Source organism: Nyctibius grandis, chromosome Z (assembly GCF_013368605.1).
Source record: "Nyctibius grandis isolate bNycGra1 chromosome Z, bNycGra1.pri, whole genome shotgun sequence".
Taxonomy (NCBI): domain Eukaryota; kingdom Metazoa; phylum Chordata; class Aves; order Nyctibiiformes; family Nyctibiidae; genus Nyctibius; species Nyctibius grandis.
This window is the reverse complement of record NC_090695.1, coordinates 61,940,458-61,961,704: the sequence shown is the minus strand read 5'-3', so window position 1 is coordinate 61,961,704 and position 21,247 is coordinate 61,940,458. Positions and strand designations below refer to the sequence as shown.

Below are 21,247 nucleotides of genomic sequence, written 5' to 3'. Positions count from 1 at the left end.
AAGAAGCCGCCTTCTACCTCCACTCTTATCACCTCTGAAAAACAGTGAAGGCCAGGGCCAGGAAAGGGAGTAAGAAAATGGAAATTCCTCTTCAGTTCTAATTTTAACTTGTGCCAGGGCACATTAACCTACTGATGATTTCATGTCCTCTTCCTTTGCATAATGGAGGATGCTGTAAGCAGGGGATAAAAGGGCAGTATTCAACATATTATACACTGCAAAATGAAATTACAGTAAAAGCAAAGATGCCTTTACTGATCAGTGACAAACAGAAGTCCCTGTATAATCTTTTTAGTTTTATGATACAAAGAAGTGCTCCCAACGAGAGACCTCAAGACCACAAGAGTCAAGTTCTGTTCGTTTTGGGTTTTTTTCAGACAAGATAGGCATTTAAATATGTGCCAAACTTGTAACTTGGACATGTAAATATAATTTTAATAAACTGATGTTCATCAGCTATATTAAAAAATAAACCATTAAAATAGATACAATCCTCTAGGAAAAACATTTATTCAATTAATTTAAAGACTAAGCCAATTAAGGCAAAATATACTACTTGGAAACAGACAGTCTTTCACTGGGTACAAACATGAGCTGGCTTAACAGTATATTGTATATGAAAATGTGCTTTGAAAGCATCTAAGAAAAGTAAAGGCAGAGGAATATAAGCTCAAAAACTGCTTCTTTAAGGCAAACAAAAAGTCTTTGTTTATTCTTAATTTCTTAAAAAAGTATTATCACCAAAATATTTTCTTCAAAATTACTTCCATATTTCTAAATAAAGATTTAAGATTGTGTGAGAGTGAATACAGGGCATTTATAGCCATGAAAAAATCAGACACCACTGAAGCCTTATATGAGAAACAGTGAGCTCATGACATCAAGAAGGCATTTAAGACTTAAAAATGTTTAGAAAACCCAGGACAGCAAAGCAAGTGATACACATCTCACCATTTTCTACATCAAATTGCTAACAACCATAACGTGACAGAAGAAATGACACAATTCCATATAAAATATGAAGTTTGGAAGCACTGGAGTGAACTATGTGGCTGAAGCTGCTGAGATAATTTCATGTATATGTGGTACCTGATCTAAAACCCACTGAAGCAACTTGAAATTTGTCTAGTGTTTTAATTAGACAAGAATTTCATTACTGTTACATAAAAAGAAAAAAAGATGCAGCATGGAAAATGACATTTCAGAAGTATTTAGCAATGACTTCAACTAATGGGGCATGGATTTGTGCTCTTCTTCAGCAGCTCACTGTTATGGGTTGTAAAAACTACTCAGCACTACTCCTGAGAACTTACATACAGACACCAAGCCTATGCAGTGTTAGGTACCACCTAAGCACAGGCCCCAAGAAAACATCTAATACAGAAGGTAGTCTCTCTGGATTGAAATGCATATATAACATACGTGTTACGCCGTCAACAAGTTTACATTACTAATATAATAGAAATAGCTAAACAATTAACCCCTTTTTTAAAAAAGTATACTAAAATATCTCAGCAAATGCCTAGTAAGGTGTCAAATAATAGCACATTCCACTTTACAAACTGCAATGCTATTTGTCCCAGTTATAAATATATGTTTGTTCTGATTCCTGTTTTGTGAATCATATTGGAAATCATATAGTAGTTAAAAATTGCAATTGTTCATTTCCACTATTGGAAATTACCTTCACTTCTCAAAAAGTAAAATACAGTTTACAGTTACATTACAGATCTGTGTTGTATTCACTGAGAATCAGACTATGTAGCTTTCACTTCAATTCTAGAATCAAAACCACTATTCCTTAGTGTCATGGATCAGCGTTCTTTCAAACAGTCCTGGGTGGTAAGTGTTGTTTGTACATTCCTGCTAGAGCCTTAGCTGCACTGTAGATCATCTGTCGACGGGACATGCCAGTGAATACCATGTGCCAATCAGTCCTGTTGACGTTCAGGATACTCTTCTCAAGCACTTCGCCCACGGTCACCAACAAGCCCGACCATCTCAGATTGTAGTCCTGAGGAGTGAGACTCTTAGCCTGTATAACATTTCGAGAAGTGATTATTGAAAAAGTTTGAAATGAGTAGTTTTGTTTTTATCTTCACCATTACCAACTTCCATAAGTAATCATTCTTATATCAATGCAACTACATGGCAAATTAAAGAGTATCAGAATCCAAATTTCAGACTGCCCCATAATTTGCCTAGCCAATTATACTTTTTGGATTTGTGTGTATCATGATCCAAATGACATATGAACAGTATAAAACTAAATACAATGCTTAAGAGAGTAAAGACATTGTGCCATTACCAGGAAGCAGTCTTGTCTTTTAAAGTAGCCAACAGATGGAATCAATAATGGTACATGTTCATACAATGACTCTTACCCTCCAAAGGTTTTAAAACCAGTTAAAATGTCCCTCTGAAGCAGATAAGTAGCCAAATACAAGAAGAAAGCTGAGCCTGGCAGAAATCAAGCACTGAGCTATTTGCATGACATCACAGAGGGATTACATACTGTAATTCCCTGAAGTTGGAAGCAGAGGGAAACAGTGGGGAAGTATCACTGCGTTTATCTGGTCTGATGCTCATTTTAGGCAACCACCTCTGGCCACTGTTGCATACAATGAAGGGCAGAAGACTTCTAGCCTTAGTAAGACTGTTCTTAGTATTACTCAGTTCTTCATAGCATTGCACAGTGGGCCCAATTCTTCATGCAGATTCTATTTTGACAAATATTCGAGTTAGTGTGTTTCCAGTGCATGTACAGCAGATCAAAGTTCATTAGTGTGTTTCAGCCTTCCTAAAACTACTGTCTTGCAACAATAACAGCATATATAAGTTTGTTAGAATATGCAGTCTGGTCCAATATCGAAATAACTTGTTATTATCAAGAGGTACATAAAAGGCAGATTTCTTAAGCAAAGGAACAGGAAATTTTGCTTATCAGTCAGAATATATTAGCAGTAAGAAGTAAGTAAGAGTGCATCTAGCTGCAAGAAGGGACTGGATATCTGATTATGACATCTCCATTATGATCCACAATTGCACATAGCTTCATAAATTAATTATTTCGTATTTTTACTGCTAAAAATCAGTAAACTTCAAATAAAAGAAAAAAAACAACCTTGCAGTAGTTTCCTACCATGGTTGCAATTTCTGGCTCAGCAAAAAACAAGACGACACCTGGTCTCTTAACAGAAAATGGTTCTCAAGACAAGCCCTCAAATCCACCTTTTTACCTCTTCAAATCAAGCAATACTTAGTTATGAACAGCCAGAAGTCTCATATTATGTGCTCAGAGAAGTCTATGCCATTGGTAAAGACATTAACAAAAGAGTATCTATTCTGTACTGACAGTTTTACCACTATTTCCATTACACAGAACAATAAAACACATAGCTAGCAAGAACTTCGAGGAACATAATGGCTTTTAATGTTGCCTCTATTAAATCTTTTCGTACTGTGAATAACAAATAACATTTCCTGTCCAACACATATCTCTTCTCTGTTGTTAGTCTGAAATACAACTACACAATTGCTGTTTTTTTTCCTGTTGTAATCTAGATTTTGCTTAAAGATATTGGACTGGATTTATACAAACGTATGTTTCTTGAACACCCCTGAGGGAAACCCATTCTGATTCTAGAAGAGACACAATGAGAACAAAGGTAGCAACTGGTGCACGCACACCATCAAGAGCACGATGATTCACCACAGCACATTATCTGGAAGTTAACTGAAATATATAACAGCAAGACTAGGAAAAATTTAACTCTGAAGATATGAAACAAAGCTATGTTTGGCTGTTAATGCATGCATATGAAGAGTTTTCTTTAAACAGCAGAGTAGAATTCAACCTAATTCAAGTTTAAAGGCCTACTGTTTCACTGAATCTGTACTATGCACCATGCTATACACTAAATGGATTGCATAAAAGTTAAATCAAGAACATTTTCTCTTATTAGAAGGTAAACACTAATTTTGAAAGTTACAAACTACGTTTACCTAAGAGAAAAAAATGCCCCAAAAGTTACGTGATTAACTATAGTTTTTAAATTACAAAATAGAGAATATTCTGTGAAACACAAATTAAAAGATATCTATTGTGCTTTATGTTTAAAAAATCGTTTAATTCATATCAAAGCTCCATAGAGAATTTGACAATTATTTAAGTAGTAACTACAAAGAGTCAGAGCAGTATTTCTCCTTTTGCCACTCATCAGCGTTTCAAAGCTGTTAAGGACTCTGAGAAATAAGAACTAAAACCAATCCCACAAATGTTCACTATACCAGAATTGGTACTACCAAAAAAAAAAAAAAAATTACTATTTGTTTTCTCAAAACAACCTCCTAAGGATCAAACCCCAAACAGTTTTGTTTTGAAATTCTTCACGGAAACATTTACTTAAAAAGAATTTTCAGACCAGAGTGAACTAATGTATGACTCATATCTGCTGTCAGGCAACATGCAGTGGCTGGAGTTTGGAGTAAATCCCAGTGCGTGCCCAAAGAAATGTAAACAATCTCATGAAAAACTTCTGTTGGTGATATTTAAGAACTGCACAGTACTGCATTATTTTCAATGGGATGAACCATGATATTTCCATGATTTAAATCTCTGCATTTGAGAAATTTTACGTTCTTGTCAGAATAGCACAATCAGAAGAGGAAATCAGTCTTGCCTTTTAGGTGAGAGTCTATATGTTCACAGTGGAATTAAGTCCAAGCACAGATCTGAAGAAGGGGGAATCCTTTGTTTATTTATTAGGAATAAGTTTTTGGAATACTAATCAGTACAGTATGCTGTCTGTTTGCTGGTAATTAACAACATAAATACCGAGGCTTTATGAGCTTTATTAAAAACTGAGTGGTAAGATCTCAATTTATAAACTGCACCTAAATGAAGGGTAAGCTACTTCACTGAATTGCTAACGCGTACATGTGTGCACACAGACACTTCACTATTACACAGTTTCGTTGGCATCAGATAAAACTCCAATACATATGTGAAGTAACTTAAGGAAAGGAAACCAAGCCTTCGGATGGATAAGAGTGCTTACTGCACTTCCTTGGTGTAGTTGGTTGGTGCATTACTTAAGATGCAAAGACCTCCTTCTGCGCCTGAGAAGAATGAGTATTCTTATTTTATCTCTGCAAAGATTCATGAGGGTTAATTTTGAGTCACTGAACCAGGCTGATGACAATACTTCAATGATTAAAGTTATATTTCCTTTTTGAGGGAGTATTTCTTTGTGGTTAATTTCTTCTTGGAATATTTCTTTTTCATTAACAGAAAAGTGAAACTAGCGCTTCTGAGTGCCGTGAATTGCAGAATAAGACTCTTGATCAAGAATTGCTTTGCCACAAATGCCTGAAGATTTTTAGGTAACACATAAACATGATTTAAAAATAGTTTTTATCCTCATTTCATAAATTAAAACATTCAAGCAGAGCAACTGTCAGCAAGAACTGACATCACCAATGAAATGAAAACCTAAGTCTTAAGTCTCAACTGTTAATCCAACATTGATAAGAAAAATGAAAACTCACCTGCTGGACATATTGCAAAGGCACTGGTGTTGCTTGGGTAAAAGCTTCCAGATGAATTCCATGAATTGGATCCTCAATAATCAGACACCCAATGTCAAACCACCTGCAGTGACGTGCAAGTTACTTTGAGTACTGAGTATCACTCAATTAAAAAACAACACGTTAGCAGTTGAATTATGACCATTTTACAAAGTCTACTACAAATGTAGTAATAATGTAATAATGAGTTTGACCGAAGTGTTCTAGTATTTTTCAAGTAAAATTTGCATACATAAATTTTATATATGTTAAATTCTAGTGCGTGTGTATGCATGTAAAATACATAATATACATGAAAATATACAAAATACATGAAACTTACAGATCAAAGAAACAAAGAAAGCTGGTGGGGTGAGCATGTGTGCAGGTACGTTCTTTTGGCCATATTTATTAAGCTGCAGTTCTCAATCAATCTTTGAAAGAATGTTTCTCATTAAGATAACCTTCCCTAACAATTAAAAAAATAATCTATTTATCATTCATGCTCTATATTCAGAAGATTTTTTTGGTATATCTAATCCTATAACAATCATTTAAACGATTTATCCAGAGAAACAACTCTGCACCTTCCAGAAAAGATGGTGCCTACTGTAGCAGACACAGTAAAGGCTACTGAAGCAGTACCCGAAATGGTTCCCTGTCTAGCTTGCAAAAACATTAAATCATTTCTCCCTATCAGCAAACTAACAACACTGACTCTCTCCTTTCTTCTGCTCAGACCAATACTGCCAGCAACTCTTTAGAGGCCCCTTTGAGTCAACAAAGAATATTCCTTTTTCTCTTCTCTCCCCGGAATATATTTAAAGTTCTCACTTGTCAGGAAGCAATTCCTCAATGAAGTTTTCTACTGATACAGCAGGCTGTTTTTCATGTATTACTCCTGTCCGACGCAAGCTGTCTATCCTTTCTTGGGCTCCCTAAATGGCAACAGAAGCTGTTAGCAACATTCTCTTTGAATCACAAAATAGTACAATGCTTACAGATGAATGCAAAAAGAACTCTAGAACGTACTTTTGAAGTTAAACAGAAAATGTGAGAGATTTTGAAAAATTACTCTTATTTCAACATTAGAAAAACAAAAAATGAAACTCATGAAAAGATATAAGGGAATCCCAAACAGTAACAAAAACTATAATAAAACTAATGAAACATATTTAGTTGGTTATTTTTCCATGAAAAAGATCTAGATTAGCGTGCAAAGAATTCCTAACCTGTAACTGTGCAAGTTTCACTATCAGTTAAAGCATTAGTATATAATTCTGTTACTTACACTGACATTTTTGCAGATTAAGATGTCAGATTTAGATCCTTTAAGAGCTTTGGACCAACTTTCTAAGACGAAGGGAGAGAATCTCTTTGTTGTGGTACCTATCCAACTAAGATGTAGGAATTATTTGCTCCAAACCTGTTATCACTCTGAAGCTTTAACAGAAATACTGCTATTCCTACTACACTGCAGTAGCTGAACAGGTGAAGGAACATACACATTATCCTCCTTTACCTCAATATAAAATTGTATCAGCTAATATATTGCTACGAGGATAGGCTTTACTCAGCTGTGAACACTGCCACAGCAGTTAGGAGAAAATACACCCTTTTTAATGAGTAAATGTTTGCTTACATTTAAGAAACGGAACACTAAATAGCTGTTTTCAGGGTTTTTAGTTATTGGCCAAGGAGGTAGCTGCACTTAGGTACACTTAATGAACATGTACATTTTTAAAATCTGGTTTAACAACCTTTGCTAACCCTTCATCTGGGCCACCAAAGCTGTTTGCAAGGCTGCACAGTGAATTCTTACCTTTTAAATGTAACATAGATCTGTTCAGGAAGATCACTGACAAGTGCTGATCAAACTGTCTTTGATCTACAGAATTAGTGAGGAGACAACTCAGTCTCAAAGAGTCTCTTTTACTTTCTAACATTCCCAACGTGGTGTGCTAGTAATAGACGAAGAAGAAATGCCTGATATACTTTGAAACTACAGTAATATCACCAGGTATGCTAGATGTGATGGCAGTCAATGACAGTATAAGAAAATTGACATAAATATTCTTCATTTGCTGTGAATGTGTTTGCAAAAAAACCCAAGCAACTTTAAACTGATCTAATGATCCAGATGACAGTAAGAGGGAAAAAAAAAAACCAAAAACGTAACGTTTACTTATCCCACAAATTGACCTTCCCTTTATGGAAAATCAGATTATCTGCGTGAATGTCTCCACACCCTCTCTTTGCATTGGAGGTACTTTAGTACTGTTATGTATCAACTTACTTTTAAACCTGCAGCATAACCCACAGGTTGGGGTGCGATGTTAGACTGTGCAGCCTCTCCAGTAACAACAGCCATTCCAAAGACTTCTTGAAAGGCATCTCGAACTGCGGCAACTTTTACCTCTTTATTAGAAGTAACGACTATGTCCAGTTCTCCCCCAGTTTCTGTAAAATATGTATATATAGGCATGTGTTTTTCCTCATTCCCATTATAAGCTAGTTTAAATACATTCTACATCTTAAGAGTATACAGTTGGTCTTCTCTTTCTCAAGCACTGTATAAAAGTTCTTTGACAAAGCAGAAGTAACGTAAGTCAGGAAGTAAAAGTTAGATGAATAGCTAAGTGATTCACGGAAGAAAGACAGACAACAGAAACTGATAGTTGTTCAGCACCTGAAAAAAAGCATACTACTCATTTAAGATGACAGTTCATGGATTTAGGGGAATAACCCGGAGATCCATTTCTAATGATGTTTTGGTGTTTGAGGAAGTGGTAAGGAATGTTAGTGTGACACACAAACTCTTCCTTATGAAAGGGACCAAGAACACAGAGGCACTTCATAAAATTCAGTGAAGAGCTGTCAAATTACACAAGCTCTAAAAGAAAGGCTCACATTACTTTCTAGTTGTCCTTGGATTGTGAATTTCAGTGTCATTTTATTGCCTGTCTGCCTCCCTACAGATTTATCCTGTTTTTTGACATTAAATATCTATGGAACTAAAATGCTGCAAGTATTTCTGAATAATTTCCATATGGTAGCACCTCCATAAAGAAGGATGAATTTTCACTCAGCTTTTTTAGAATAAAACAAAACAGTTCATGAACTAGAAGAAATCTAAAACTACTTCGAAAGACTGATGAGCTCAATTTTACCTCACATCTGTCTTTATCACAGCTATATAATTTTTATTGTCAAACTTAATTTATGCAAAAACATCTCATAAAATTGTCCCTGCTCTGACAAGCTTTCTTAAGAACAGCTTAAACTTTTTTCAAACATGGAATATGACATCTGAGAAAGCTGCATAAGTAAATCGCATTGGCAAGTGTAAAGGACAAATTAATGGACAACATGTCCACAAGCAGGCACTAAAAGTAATAGGAATGGATATACTTCTTGTCATCCTTAGTCCTGTGGATGATAGAGGAGTATAAGGAGAAAGGACTACAGAAGTCACCAGATCTACTGTCATTTACCATACAGCATCTGTATTCGACACTGTCTCCCACAGCATCCTCCTAGACAAACTGGCTGCCCGGGGCTTGGATGGGTGGACTCTTCAATGGGTTAAAAACTGGCTGGATCGCCGAGCCCAGAGAGTGGTGGTGAATGGGGCAAAGTCCAACTGGCGGCCGGTCACTAGCGGTGTTCCCCAGGGCTCAGTTCTGGGGCCGGTGCTGTTCAATATCTTTATAGATGATCTAGACGTAGGGATTGAGTGCACCCTCAGTAAATTTGCAGATGACATCAAGCTGGGTGGGAGTGTCGATCTGCTGGAGGGTAGGAAGGCCCTACAGAGGGATCTGGACAGGTTAGATAGATGGGCCGAGACCAACAGCATGAGGTTCAACAAGAACAAGTGCCGGGTCTTACACTTCGGCCACAACAACCCCATGCAGCTCTACAGGCTGGGGGAAGAGTGGTTAGAAAGCGGCCCGGTGGAAAGAGACCTGGGGGTGCTGATCGACAGCCGGCTAAACATGAGCCAGCAGTGTGCCCAGGTGGCCAAGAAGGCCAATGGCATCCTGGCCTCTATTAGGAATAGCGTAGCCAGCTGGTCTAGGGAAGTGATTGTCCCTCTGTACTCGGCACTGGTGAGGCCGCACCTTGAATCCTGTGTCCAGTTCTGGGCCCCGCACTTCAAGAAAGATGTTGAGGTGTTGGAGCGAGTGCAGAGGAGGGCGACCAAGCTGGTGAAGGGTCTGGAGGGTCTGACCTATGAGGAATGGCTGAGGGAGCTCGGGTTGTTTAGCCTGGAGAAAAGAAGGCTCAGAGGTGACCTTATTGCAGTCTACAACTACCTGAAGGGAAGTTGTAGTGGAGTGGGAGTCAGCCTCTTCTTCCAGGCAACTAGCGATAGGACAAGAGGACATAGCCTCAAGCTTTGCCAGGGGAGGTTCAGGTTGGACATTAGGAAGAATTTCTTTACAGAAGGGGTTATTAGACATTGGAATGGGCTGCCCAGGGAGGTGGTGGAGTCACCATCTCTGGATGTGTTTAAGAAAAGACTGGACATGGCACTTAGTGCCATGGTCTAGTCGACATGGTGGTGTCAGGGCAATGGTTGGACTCGATGATCCCAGAGGTCTCTTCCAACCTGATTGATTCTGTGATCTCCTGTTGCTTCTGCTGAAGATAGAATATTGAGCTAGATGAACCAGTGGACTGGAGCATCTCTTCTGTGAGGAAAGACAGACAGAGCTGGGATTGTTCGGCCTGGAGAAGAAAAGGCTCAGGGGGATCTTACTGATGTATACAAATATCTGAAGGGAGCCACGTTCTTTCCAGTCATGCCCAGTGACAGGACCATAGGCAATGGGCACAAACTGACACACAGGAGGTTCCCTATGAACATCCAGAAAAACTGTTTTACTGTGAAGGTGACGGAGCCCTGGCACAGGCTGCCCAGAGAGGTGGTGCAGTCTCCATCCTTGGAGATACTCAAAAGGTGCCTTGATGCAGTCCTGGCTCTAGGTGGCCCTGCTGAAGGACATGATGACCTCCAGAGGTCCCTCCCAACCTACACCACTTTGTGATTTTGTGATCCAGCAGGGCATTTCTTATGACAACAGTAGCAAACTAGTGAAGAAACGGTCTTTTAACCTGTCATTTCCCAGGCCCACTGACTGTACAAAAACATGTTAAGCTACCTCTTAAAAGAAAAAAGAACAGACCCCAATGGTTTTCCTTCTAAACACTAACACTCCACCTAATGACACATGCTGACAAAGTCTGCAGAACATATCCTGATGTAAGAAAAACTGCTCCACTGATAATGATAAGCTGAAGCTTAAATTATAATGAAAAGAACAATTTATTCTTTGGCTCGTATTACTTAGCAGACCTCAGTTACAGAAAACATTTTCTTTTTATGAAGAATCGACAGAGATACACCAGAACCGTAGTAAAACATTCTATTTGGTTTTTTAGGCTATTTTTAAGCTCTTTATTTATCAATTGCTTCACTGAATGTAATTGGGTGTACTCATTGCTGAACTTTGGGCAATTGTTTTAAACACTGGGTAACAAGAAGACTAAAAAATTAGTGAGAGTATCTTTTTTTCATTGATTCCTTCTTGACAGACTCAAGTTAACATAAGTAAACAAGTGCTTAAAATTGACTGCAGGCTTTTCCTGAAGTTAGCCTTGTTTGAGTGCCCAGGGATAGAAAAACCGTTAAAGAGTTTTTAATGCAACTAAAAACTAACCCGTAATGTACCTAATAAATTACTGCATAGTGACTTAAGAATGGTAACTGTGCCCCATGTTTGTGTACTGTAACAGCAGAATACAGATTATATTCTTTTGTATTAAGGATCATCATATATCAAAAGCATATCTTTGTTCATCAGAGATACTACAGAAGGGAAACAAAGATATTACATGCATTAAAAGAAACAATTTGTGACAAGATGTATCACACACTATGGTAATATGGAAATATTAAAACCTAAAATATAAGAATTAGATATACTGTGGTAAATTCACAGACAGAATTGCCACATTAAGTTAAGCTCTGACACTTGAACATGAGATTTCATTGTACCTTGTGTATTATAAACTGAAATGACAGTTCCACATACAATTTAAGATTCCCTGTGGTCTTTTGTTACAAAAGCATTGACGTTTTTGCTTATAAGGTGACCATTTCCTGTGCAGACAGAAATTTTCTATTCCACGTGCTTGCCTCAGATGACATCTTCACAATGTGCGAATGAAAACAGTTCAGCTCTTTTCAAGAAAGAGATTACAGAAATACTATTTGCTCACACACACACAAAAAAAATCAACCACCTCACCCAGAAGCTTTGGTAATTTCAGGCTTTGGTGTGAGAAATCCGAAATTTGTTTGGAATTGCAGCAGTGTAGAGGGAGCAGAGAAAAGTGGGGCCACTTATTGTTGAGGCCATGGTTTTCGTTGATCCCAGAAAACATTTCTAGAAGCAAGTAAACACTAAGTTGACAAATCCCTGCCCTATTTCCACAACTTGCAACTACAAAAAAAATGCAATATATTAATGGCCAAGATGTATACAGACACTTTCCCTTCCAACACAACTTTGGGATAACCACTGAATTTGCTTACTCTAACTGAATCTTACAAGAAAAGCACTTTATTAGAATTACTTCCTCCTCTAGGTAATGTTCTGTCCAGTGAATACTGTGTCAAACTATCCAAACTGTCATTGGATACTATCAAATCCTATTTTAAAAAGGGAAGGTCACTACTGCGATCGAAACCTTAAATACAGTTCGCCAAATTGTGCATAATCAACATCCACTGTAGCTTTGCATTGCATCCTGCTATTTCTCTCAAACACTTTCTCAGTTGCTGGCTGGCCTTCTCACTGATTTCATATCCCACTATCTCCTCACAAGTCAGCTGCTGGGATATTTTCCCTTAAATGTAAGACAACTAATTATTACTCAATAATTAGGTCATCTTCCCCTTTTATTCCACATATTGTCCACTGGATTAGTACAATAGTGCAGTAATGTGGTTAGCTGGATCACAGAATAGGTCCAGCTGAAAAACACTTCAGAAAAACAAAATGCAAATAATTTTTTTGCAGTTTCTTCTCAGCCTTATCAGTTTCCTGACCAGCTTCACCTACATGCAAAGGGCAGTACTGGCACAACTAAGAAGGATGACTGCTTACCAGACTGCTGGAAAAAAAAAAACAAGCAAAAAACAAACAAACAAAAAAACCCCAAACCAAAACAAAACCAAACCACCACCCTGGACAAATTACATCTTTTGCTTCCCCATTTTAGTGAAGTAGAAATCTCAGGTCAGTTATATGTGACATGCAATGTACTCTAGCAAAACAAAAAATGTTGAACACCACAATGCTTCTCCTTCCTATTAATTTTCAAGCTGTAATTGAAATGCTATGCTTTTCCTTCCAGGCTCAATGCTCAGCAATATTTCAGACTTCATTAGACCATTCTAGAATTTTAACGTTCCTACTAACTGATTCAGGAACTGCTTCAAGTTTGCCAGATGGTGTAAATACTTTTAGGCTAGAAAAGTGGAACAGCTGAAAGTCGAAGAAAGCTATTCAAATACCTCTGTCCTATGCCTCTCTGAGTATGCCTACCATTTGGCTTGCTTTAACTTGAATGTGATAGATTACACAGTAGTATTTAAGCATGTGATCCAATGAACACATATAGTGTATTTTAAACTCAAGTCCATGAGGCTTAAATAAAGACATAGTGGCAGAAAACAGTCCGCAACTTGGGGATTATAGGCAAGGTCTCCTCATAGTTTCTTTTTCTTTATAGCTTCCTCATCTTTCACAATCTGAATTAACGGTTACTACTATGCCACTATCCGAACGATAACAGAATATGAAAGTCAAATGAACCTCAAGATACACATAATAAGTCAGCCTCCAGAGTGAGAGTTACACTGGATAATACACTTGAGAAATCAGTACAGTATTGTGACTCTGAATTAACATACTACGTATACAAACTTCAAGTGTAAAAGTAGTGTGCTATTACATTAACCTCTCTAACATTTACTTGTATTACTGAATGGTTTGTCACAAATACTTACTGATATATGGAACCATGCCAGGATCCAGCGTTGTGATCATGGTCTCCACTGAATGTTTGGTTTTATCAAGAACAGACTTCACCATGGGATTCTCAGCTACACCCTACATTTAAGCAAACAGATTTCCATATTATCTTCTGTTTTTTTCCCAAGAAACTCAAAATGTTACAGTTAAAAAACAAACAAACAAAACCCAAATATTAAGCTGTTTTGTGTTTTCCTTACATTTACACTTTGTAACACCTGTTGTATCTCATTTCTCAGCACAAATGCTACAGGATATGACTATTAGTGCATGACTTTTCAGTTACAACATGAAGTTCAAATATCGTCTTTACCATCCTCTTCTGCATTAACGCAGAAACAGCCCCATCAGTGATGGTGGGCAACACACTTGATCTAGTCCTATTCTGGGACTGGAAGCCTTGAGCATTTAGCAAAGTTGTAGATTCCCAGTGCTAACTATAGGTATCATCAGACTAGGTAGCTAGATTTAGACTCTAATAACTCAGGCTGAAGAGTCTCTCTTCTCTAACCTTTTTAAAGACAACAGGATCTATTTTTGCATGGCTTGTTACTAACAAATATTTCTAGAGCAATCAAGCTGAAAGTCTTCAATTTATAAATAGGTTCTAAACATTGCTGGAAAAATGTTCTACATTCTCCAGCCAAATCATAGGTGAAGCTGCTGACAGACATAAGAATTCATTAAATATAAACACAAACACTGTCCCGTGTCTTGCAAATAGTCTTAATGAATGTCTATATCTTGTCAAAAGTTTTATATTCAGATAAGATCACAGGGTGAAAGAAGAAAGATACCAATGCTGAATCACTGAGAGATAAAGCACCGGAAACTGTTTCATAGAAACCTTTTATAAAATTTCTTTAGTAAACAGACTGCTTTCAGTCTAATATTAAAACTGCATGTGCTTATATTTGTTTCACTAAATGACAAGCATTACACAGGACAGCACTGTGCACATACATTTTTCCAGGAAGCGCCTGCTTAATACACTTACAGAGTATTTCAGAGAACTGCGAAATCAGAGTAGTTTTAATTATCTCAGAGTAACTTTTCCTCAGCAAAGCTTCTTTCCCATAAATCATAGAATGGTTTGGGTTGGAAGAGACCTTAAAGATCACCTAGTTCCAACTCCACTGCCATGGGCAGGGATACCTTCCACTGGATCAGGTTGCTCAAAGCCCCATCCAACCTTTGAATCCTTTCTATTTCTTTGTAACAAGCTTAACAAAGGGAAAAAAAAAACAACCCACACTTCTACAACTACTGAGATATTGTACAGCTACTAATGATGATTATCTTATCCCACACCTCGTGCTGAAATAGTTCATTACTGCATTCAGGTACTCTTCTCAACACTGTGCAGAACACTAAGCCTGACTGTAGAATTTAGTAAAGAAAACAAAACAATTACTCACTCTAGCACAATTAAGCTTTTTCAAGCCACAGCCCACTGTAGCCACCTGTTTCTCATGCTTATAACACAGGACTTTTCTGAATGGTAGCATTCAATGAGTTATACATATACTCTTGTGGCTACTCATGTACCCACAGGATGACATTAAGAACAGGGAATTTTATGTTCCTCCTTCAGCTCTCTCACAATTTGAAGTTTGTCCGTTGTTTTAACAAAAACTGACTGAATGCTACGAGATTCTCAGAAACATTTTAATAGGAATTTCCAGTTCTAGCATCGTTCCAGTAGCGCAAAGCCAAGCAGTACAATCAGCAGCCTGGCTACCTAACTAACATGAAGTCATTATACATCGCCTGCAGATAATCAGGTTCCCGAGAAGCAAGAAGCTGCTGCTTCTACCTGTGGAAGATGCCTTTATGTTCACCAGCCTAGCAGAAGCAGGGAGAAATAATCCATAGTTTTGTAACAATGCAAAACATGAAATTATCACAACACTGTGAACCATAATGCAGTTAAGTTTGGAATTTCTAACAGTCAATTCTAAGTCAACATAAATCCAAATTGCTTAAATGGAGAATCTTCCACGTTGGCAGAGTGCAAACACAAATCTTTCAAAAGTTCAGGTCCTGGCTGAGGAAAAAGGACAGTTCAAAGTACTTCATGAACAGAGATAAAGATAAGTGCCGCAACTACTGTGTAAGCTCTTCAAAAGGAATCCAGGATGCATTTCTGTAATAATTACCAGTTAGTCACCCAGATTCTGGCTGATCTTTTAAAAACAGAGTGTGATGTGTGCTTAAACACATCAAGAATGTGATGGCTTCAGTATAATTAATGATTCCTCATTCTTCTACCTAGGAAATTCTCAAAAAGAGGTCACTGAACACACAGAGCACATGGAATGCTTAATACTTCAACAATCTAAATTACTGAAGTCAATGATACAGACCTTCTCCATAAACAGAAACAGGATGCCTTTTGGATCCTACTGGTATAAAGGCAACAGTAATGTGGATGAGACTGGCTTTTCAACTAATTGGCAAGTGCAAGCTCTGATACTTTCAGAAGGGCTACAGAATCATGCTGCAAGAAAAATGTTCTCTTCTGAAACATTACCATCTATTGCAAATATTAAGAGGAATATAGTGACCGAGAGAAGGACATTATTATTTAAAGGAAGAAAAAAATGTGTTTTTAGGATTATGAGAAGACATCTCTCCGTGAAAAGGGCAGCATGACAACTCTGCTTTCACCATACTGATGGAGGATTAATCTTGCTCTTTAAGCCTGCATCACTGTCAAAATGTGTGTTCCTGGAGTAAGGGAGGGCTCAGTCTGCCATGTCACACTCAACTTTTTCTCCCAGCTTTTCACGTTTAAAAGGGCTTGAAAGTCCCTCCAAAACTCTGCAATCCCATGGGACGTCAATCTTCTTGATTATTCCTTCAGGTTCAGCATGAGACAGTACAGGAAATGGTGTTGCTCTCAAAGATGGTTCAGCATTCATGCACAGTCCTTAGATCTTTTTTGCTACAATCTCCATGATGCTACTTACATGTAGCATTTGTCGCAGCTCCAGAAATGTTACAGGCTAATGAAATTCTACTAGTTGATGTTGCTGCTTATTTCCTCTGTATGATTAGATCGCACCACAAGTAACGTCTGTTCTGCACTATATACTCCATGTCTTCTAGCAGAACAGAAAAATGCTACAAAATATCTTAGACACTTCTTAGATAAAATGTTCTTTGGTGGAAGAAATATATATTTGTCTCTCCTTGAAAAGACTTGTTTGTTATAGAACAGGCAATATTTGCACCCCATAGAAATCAAACTCAGTTCATTAGAAATGATAAAGAAAGAGGATATGCAAAGAATTCTGGTGAGGTAAAACAAACTATCTTTTTCTGCATCCAGTCACTGTGAAGTAAAAATTAGCTTTCAGGTCTTAAAGAGGTTCTAAAACTTCACCTGATTTAAGAACATGTGACAGAACCTGTTAGGTATGCATATCTTCCTCTCACAAGCACTAAAATTAACCTAGAACACCTGCATCTGTGTAGTCCTCCCTCTTCTATGCACAGGAAGAGCAAAAGCATAGTTTCAGCAAACATCACTATTAAAAACAGCCACCTTCCACATGAGGATGGAGAAAAGACAGGATTTATATCAACATGCATTTAAAAATAAGATTATGTCTCATTATAGTCAGTAAAAAATGGTAGTTCCTCATGAAGGGTAACAGACAAAACCCCATACCTTTATAAACCCCCACAGTCCTCCAGCAGGTGCTCCACCTTGGGCAGCAGATACTCTGGGGTCTTCACGCTCCTCAGGAAAAGTGATTGCAGATGGTGATGAGAAAGTTGCTTGTTGAGTAATAGGATCTGCCAAAACACCTAGTAAGAGGGAAAAATAAACCACAAGTGTTCACTTATTTTACTACATTTAATTTGTTATACTGTAGCAACATGCAATTGTTTAACAGGAAAATGAGCAGGAAGAATAGAAGAATACAGGGCTGATTCACTTCATTTCTTGAAGGCCCCAGAACAATTCTGCTCGTTAAAGGTTAGCAGATATAACTACTGTAAACGAGGTCAAAAATAACTGCTAATAGAACCAAGACTGCCTGTACATTATGTATAAAATTAAACAATGATTTTTTCTTAGCAGGTTAGTTTATCAGTGGTACTTTTTATTGTATTCAAATTTTCATAATAAGCCCTCAGTAGAGGAAAAAGAGGAATGGGTGTTGCTCTTTGAACAAAGAGATAGGAATGTTCTCATATATAATAAGAGAGAGAAGTAGGAAATTTTCTAGCCCTGAGTGCTGGGAATTAGTAGAAATAGAAAAAGCAGCAAGCAAATGAATAGCTTTACATATTTCAAAGGAAAACAAAAGAAACTCAAACAGCAAAAAATTTAAGCATGAGCCTTTGCCCCATTACTCAAGCTTATTTTAACAGATTTTCCAACACTAGCCTTAATCAAGAGTTATTTTTATTTTACACTGCACAATTGATAGGTCTTTTTAGACATTTTCCTAATACAGACTACTTAAAAGAGATATCACCAACAATAGTAAAAGCTTGGCCCAATTGTAGTTGAAGAGCCAAGTTTCCATTCCACTAGCAGAAAATCACATCAGTTCAGCAACTACAGCCATTGCTTGCATGGAAGGCAAGTATTTTTAGCTGTCCTAATGCAATTTAGTGGCTGGAAACAACAAAACAGAGCCTGGTGTCATGTGATGGACAGCTTGTTATAGATAGCTTTTCAGAACAAAAAACCTTAAATTTATGAGACTACGGCCAGAGATATCATATCACTCTGTGGAAATATAACAGCTGAAGTTGACTCTCTCATCTAAACAAAAGATATGTACATATGTTCAGCTGGGCTTTCCTGCGCAAGTTAACAAAAAATAAATCTCTCAAAGCAAGATTTTTCTGTGAGCCTGAATGCTAGCAGAACTCTACTAGAGGACTCTGTTCTAGACCATGACTGTATTTTAAAGGCTACTCTCCCTTCTCTGAGTGCAGCTGCATTGAGTAAGTGTACCTAGAATAATAAAGAAGCTAAACTTGCAAGATTCTAGCAGAGTGATGGAAAAAGCCACGTAAGAGACCCCTCATCCTGTCTTGAATGTATATAAACAAAAAGTTACCTGTAACTGGAGGTGCAGAAAATGATGGCATCAGTGGGCTCTGCGGTGCTCGACCAGCATGACCTCTGGTAATGTCATAGGTTGAAGACATGGAAAATCCTGAAATGGGGGGACCAGTAGGAGGTGCAGGAAGACCAGGGCCAGTAGTAGAGCTTAATGGAGGAGGTGTAGAGAACTGGGGCATGGAGGTATTAAAAGCTGAAGGGGCAACAGGAGGTGGGGCAGGAGTTAGAGGTGGTGCAATAGCAGAAACCATTGCAGAAGGCACAAGTGGAAAAGAAGCTGAAGTTGTTGTAGGAGTAGGAAGGGGAGACACTCCAGCTGGCAAGGGTGGTGAGTATGCGGGAGAAGATGACATACTTGGTGTAGCAAGGGGACTGGACAAAGCTATGAAAAAAAAAAAAGGAATTTTAGAAATGCTGAGCCTTAATCTCAAGAGATTCAGTTATATAATTGTTCAGATATTTTACAAATAAGTTTTGACCTGGTCTGCTTTTTTCCCTTCAAAGTGAATTTTAGTTCTGCTTGAGTTTGCACACAACACCAATTGCGCTCAATTTTTGGTGATAGTATCTTGTAAGCAACATCTCTTTTTCTTGCATGACCCTATTTGTCGTAAGCTTAAAAAGATGAGTCAACATTTGACTACTGAATTTATAGCAGCTGAAGTCTGCCTCAGAAATTTCTAGCTAGTACTGTTCTTTCTGAGTAACTGCTTAATCAACAGGAATAATGGTGATACAGGAAGTGCCCATCTTTAAGAACAAAACTTACACTCATAATATCTGGCAGGGTGGAAATTACTTCAGAGGTATGGTTCTATGAGATGGGCTGAGCACCACGCAGCCCTCTCTTCCCTAGCACCCAGCCTCCTAATCCCTCTGCTTTCTCTGTTTCAGTCTGGTCCTCAGCTGATCCTTGGATATGCCAATTTTGCTCTCTAAACCAAGTTTAGCCAGAAAATTAAGTCAGACAAACAGAAATGATCATTTCTGATAGCAGTAAGCTGGTTGGATCAGCTCAAGCATCTCATTGGCCTCAGCCTAAACATCAATGACAGTCAAATGATATGCCAAGTTGCACTAATACAGTGGTCGCCAAACTTTATCACACACACCTATTAGTAAAAACTTTTTGAGTATTCACCCTCCAAACCTATGTAAATTGATTTATTTACAAATTATTTGTACCACTGTACTAGTATATCATGTATATTATAAAACATACACAACAGAAATTTTAAAAGGATAAGATAAAGATGCACAAAAAAAAAGTAAAAATAACTTTTATTAACAGTACAAAAACTTTTCTGCTCCCACTGAAAATTGTTTTATTAATATATTATTAATAATACAGTATGTTAATAATGGTTAACATACTATATAATACAATTATTAATAATATTTTAGTGAGAATAATGTGATTGAAGAAGCCTCATTATTTTTTAAACCGTGGTTTAACACCTCATGACACAGCAATCTGAAGGTCTGGTTCTATGTTCAGATTATCTCGATATTTGGCTTTAAAGGCTGTCATAGCAGGAAAAGGCACCTCACATATACGTAGATTCAAATGGAAGAAGTGTATTTTTAGCTGTGCTTACTAAATCATGCTACTTGTTTTCCACTCCCACCCACCAGTTATGCAAAGGATTTTCTTGAAATTCAGCTAGCAAATTTCCATCTCCCCCAATGTCAATCAATTGTTCTTGCACAACTAATCAGAAGGTGTTGCAGTTCAGTATTTTTAACAAATGGGTTCAAAACCCACTGAAACTCTTCATTTGAAAGATTTTTACACGGGTCAGGAAACTCTCTTTGAAAGATTATGTGTACAGATCCGACAGTTTTTATATGCGACACTTGCATTGTTGTTGGCAAGAGGATTGCATAACGATTGAAACATTTCCAAATATCAGTTTTCAAAAGGCTCTCTCAAAAGCATTACTTTCTTACAAGAAGTAGTTACTGTATCACTCCCTGTTAAAATGTTACCTTTACCCTGAAGGGACAAATTATGAGTGCATATTTTTTTTAAAATATCTACTAAGTAGCACACTGCTGACAGCCATTTGTCACCACGGAAAACGTCAGCAAATCTGAGAGACTTTTCTTTTTGTAAAAGAAAAATGTTCATGCCATCTTTAAGTTCAACGACTCTTTTAAACACCTTGCCACATGACAAGCAGCAAATCTCTGTGTAATACAAAAAAAAATTCACGGTCACCCCCTATCTCATTACAAAGCATTGTTAAAAAATCTGCTTTTAAAGATCATTTTTACAAAATGAACCAAATTGCTGATATCCTGTAGCACTTTGTGCACTTCTGGCTCCAGTTTCTTTCCTGCAACAGCAGCTCCATCAGCGGTTACACTTACACAGTTTTAATAAAAACATCACTTTTATTATAGAAGTCATTTACTGTTGAGAATATATCTTACGAGGTACATCCCTCCTTCAGCGTTTGACAATGAAGTAGTTCTT

General features: G+C 37.5%; 1 protein-coding gene across 4 annotated transcripts in view; it reads right to left on the bottom strand.

The window, feature by feature from the left end:
* Window positions 1-486: 486 nt before the first annotated feature.
* The window catches only part of PRRC1 (proline rich coiled-coil 1), a 30,903-nt gene continuing 10,142 nt past the window's right edge, over window positions 487-21,247 (bottom strand). For all 4 annotated transcript variants that reach the window (XM_068423020.1, XM_068423018.1, XM_068423019.1 and 1 more), the window contains 7 exons: window positions 18,764-19,150; window positions 17,353-17,492; window positions 13,652-13,754; window positions 7,865-8,028; window positions 6,403-6,506; window positions 5,551-5,653; window positions 487-2,035 (listed from right to left, as the gene is read on the bottom strand). In XM_068423020.1, the coding sequence (XP_068279121.1) occupies window positions 1,826-2,035; window positions 5,551-5,653; window positions 6,403-6,506; window positions 7,865-8,028; window positions 13,652-13,754; window positions 17,353-17,492; window positions 18,764-19,150 (1,211 nt within the window). In that variant the 3' untranslated portion in view covers window positions 487-1,825. The remainder of the gene's footprint in view (window positions 2,036-5,550; window positions 5,654-6,402; window positions 6,507-7,864; window positions 8,029-13,651; window positions 13,755-17,352; window positions 17,493-18,763; window positions 19,151-21,247) is intronic.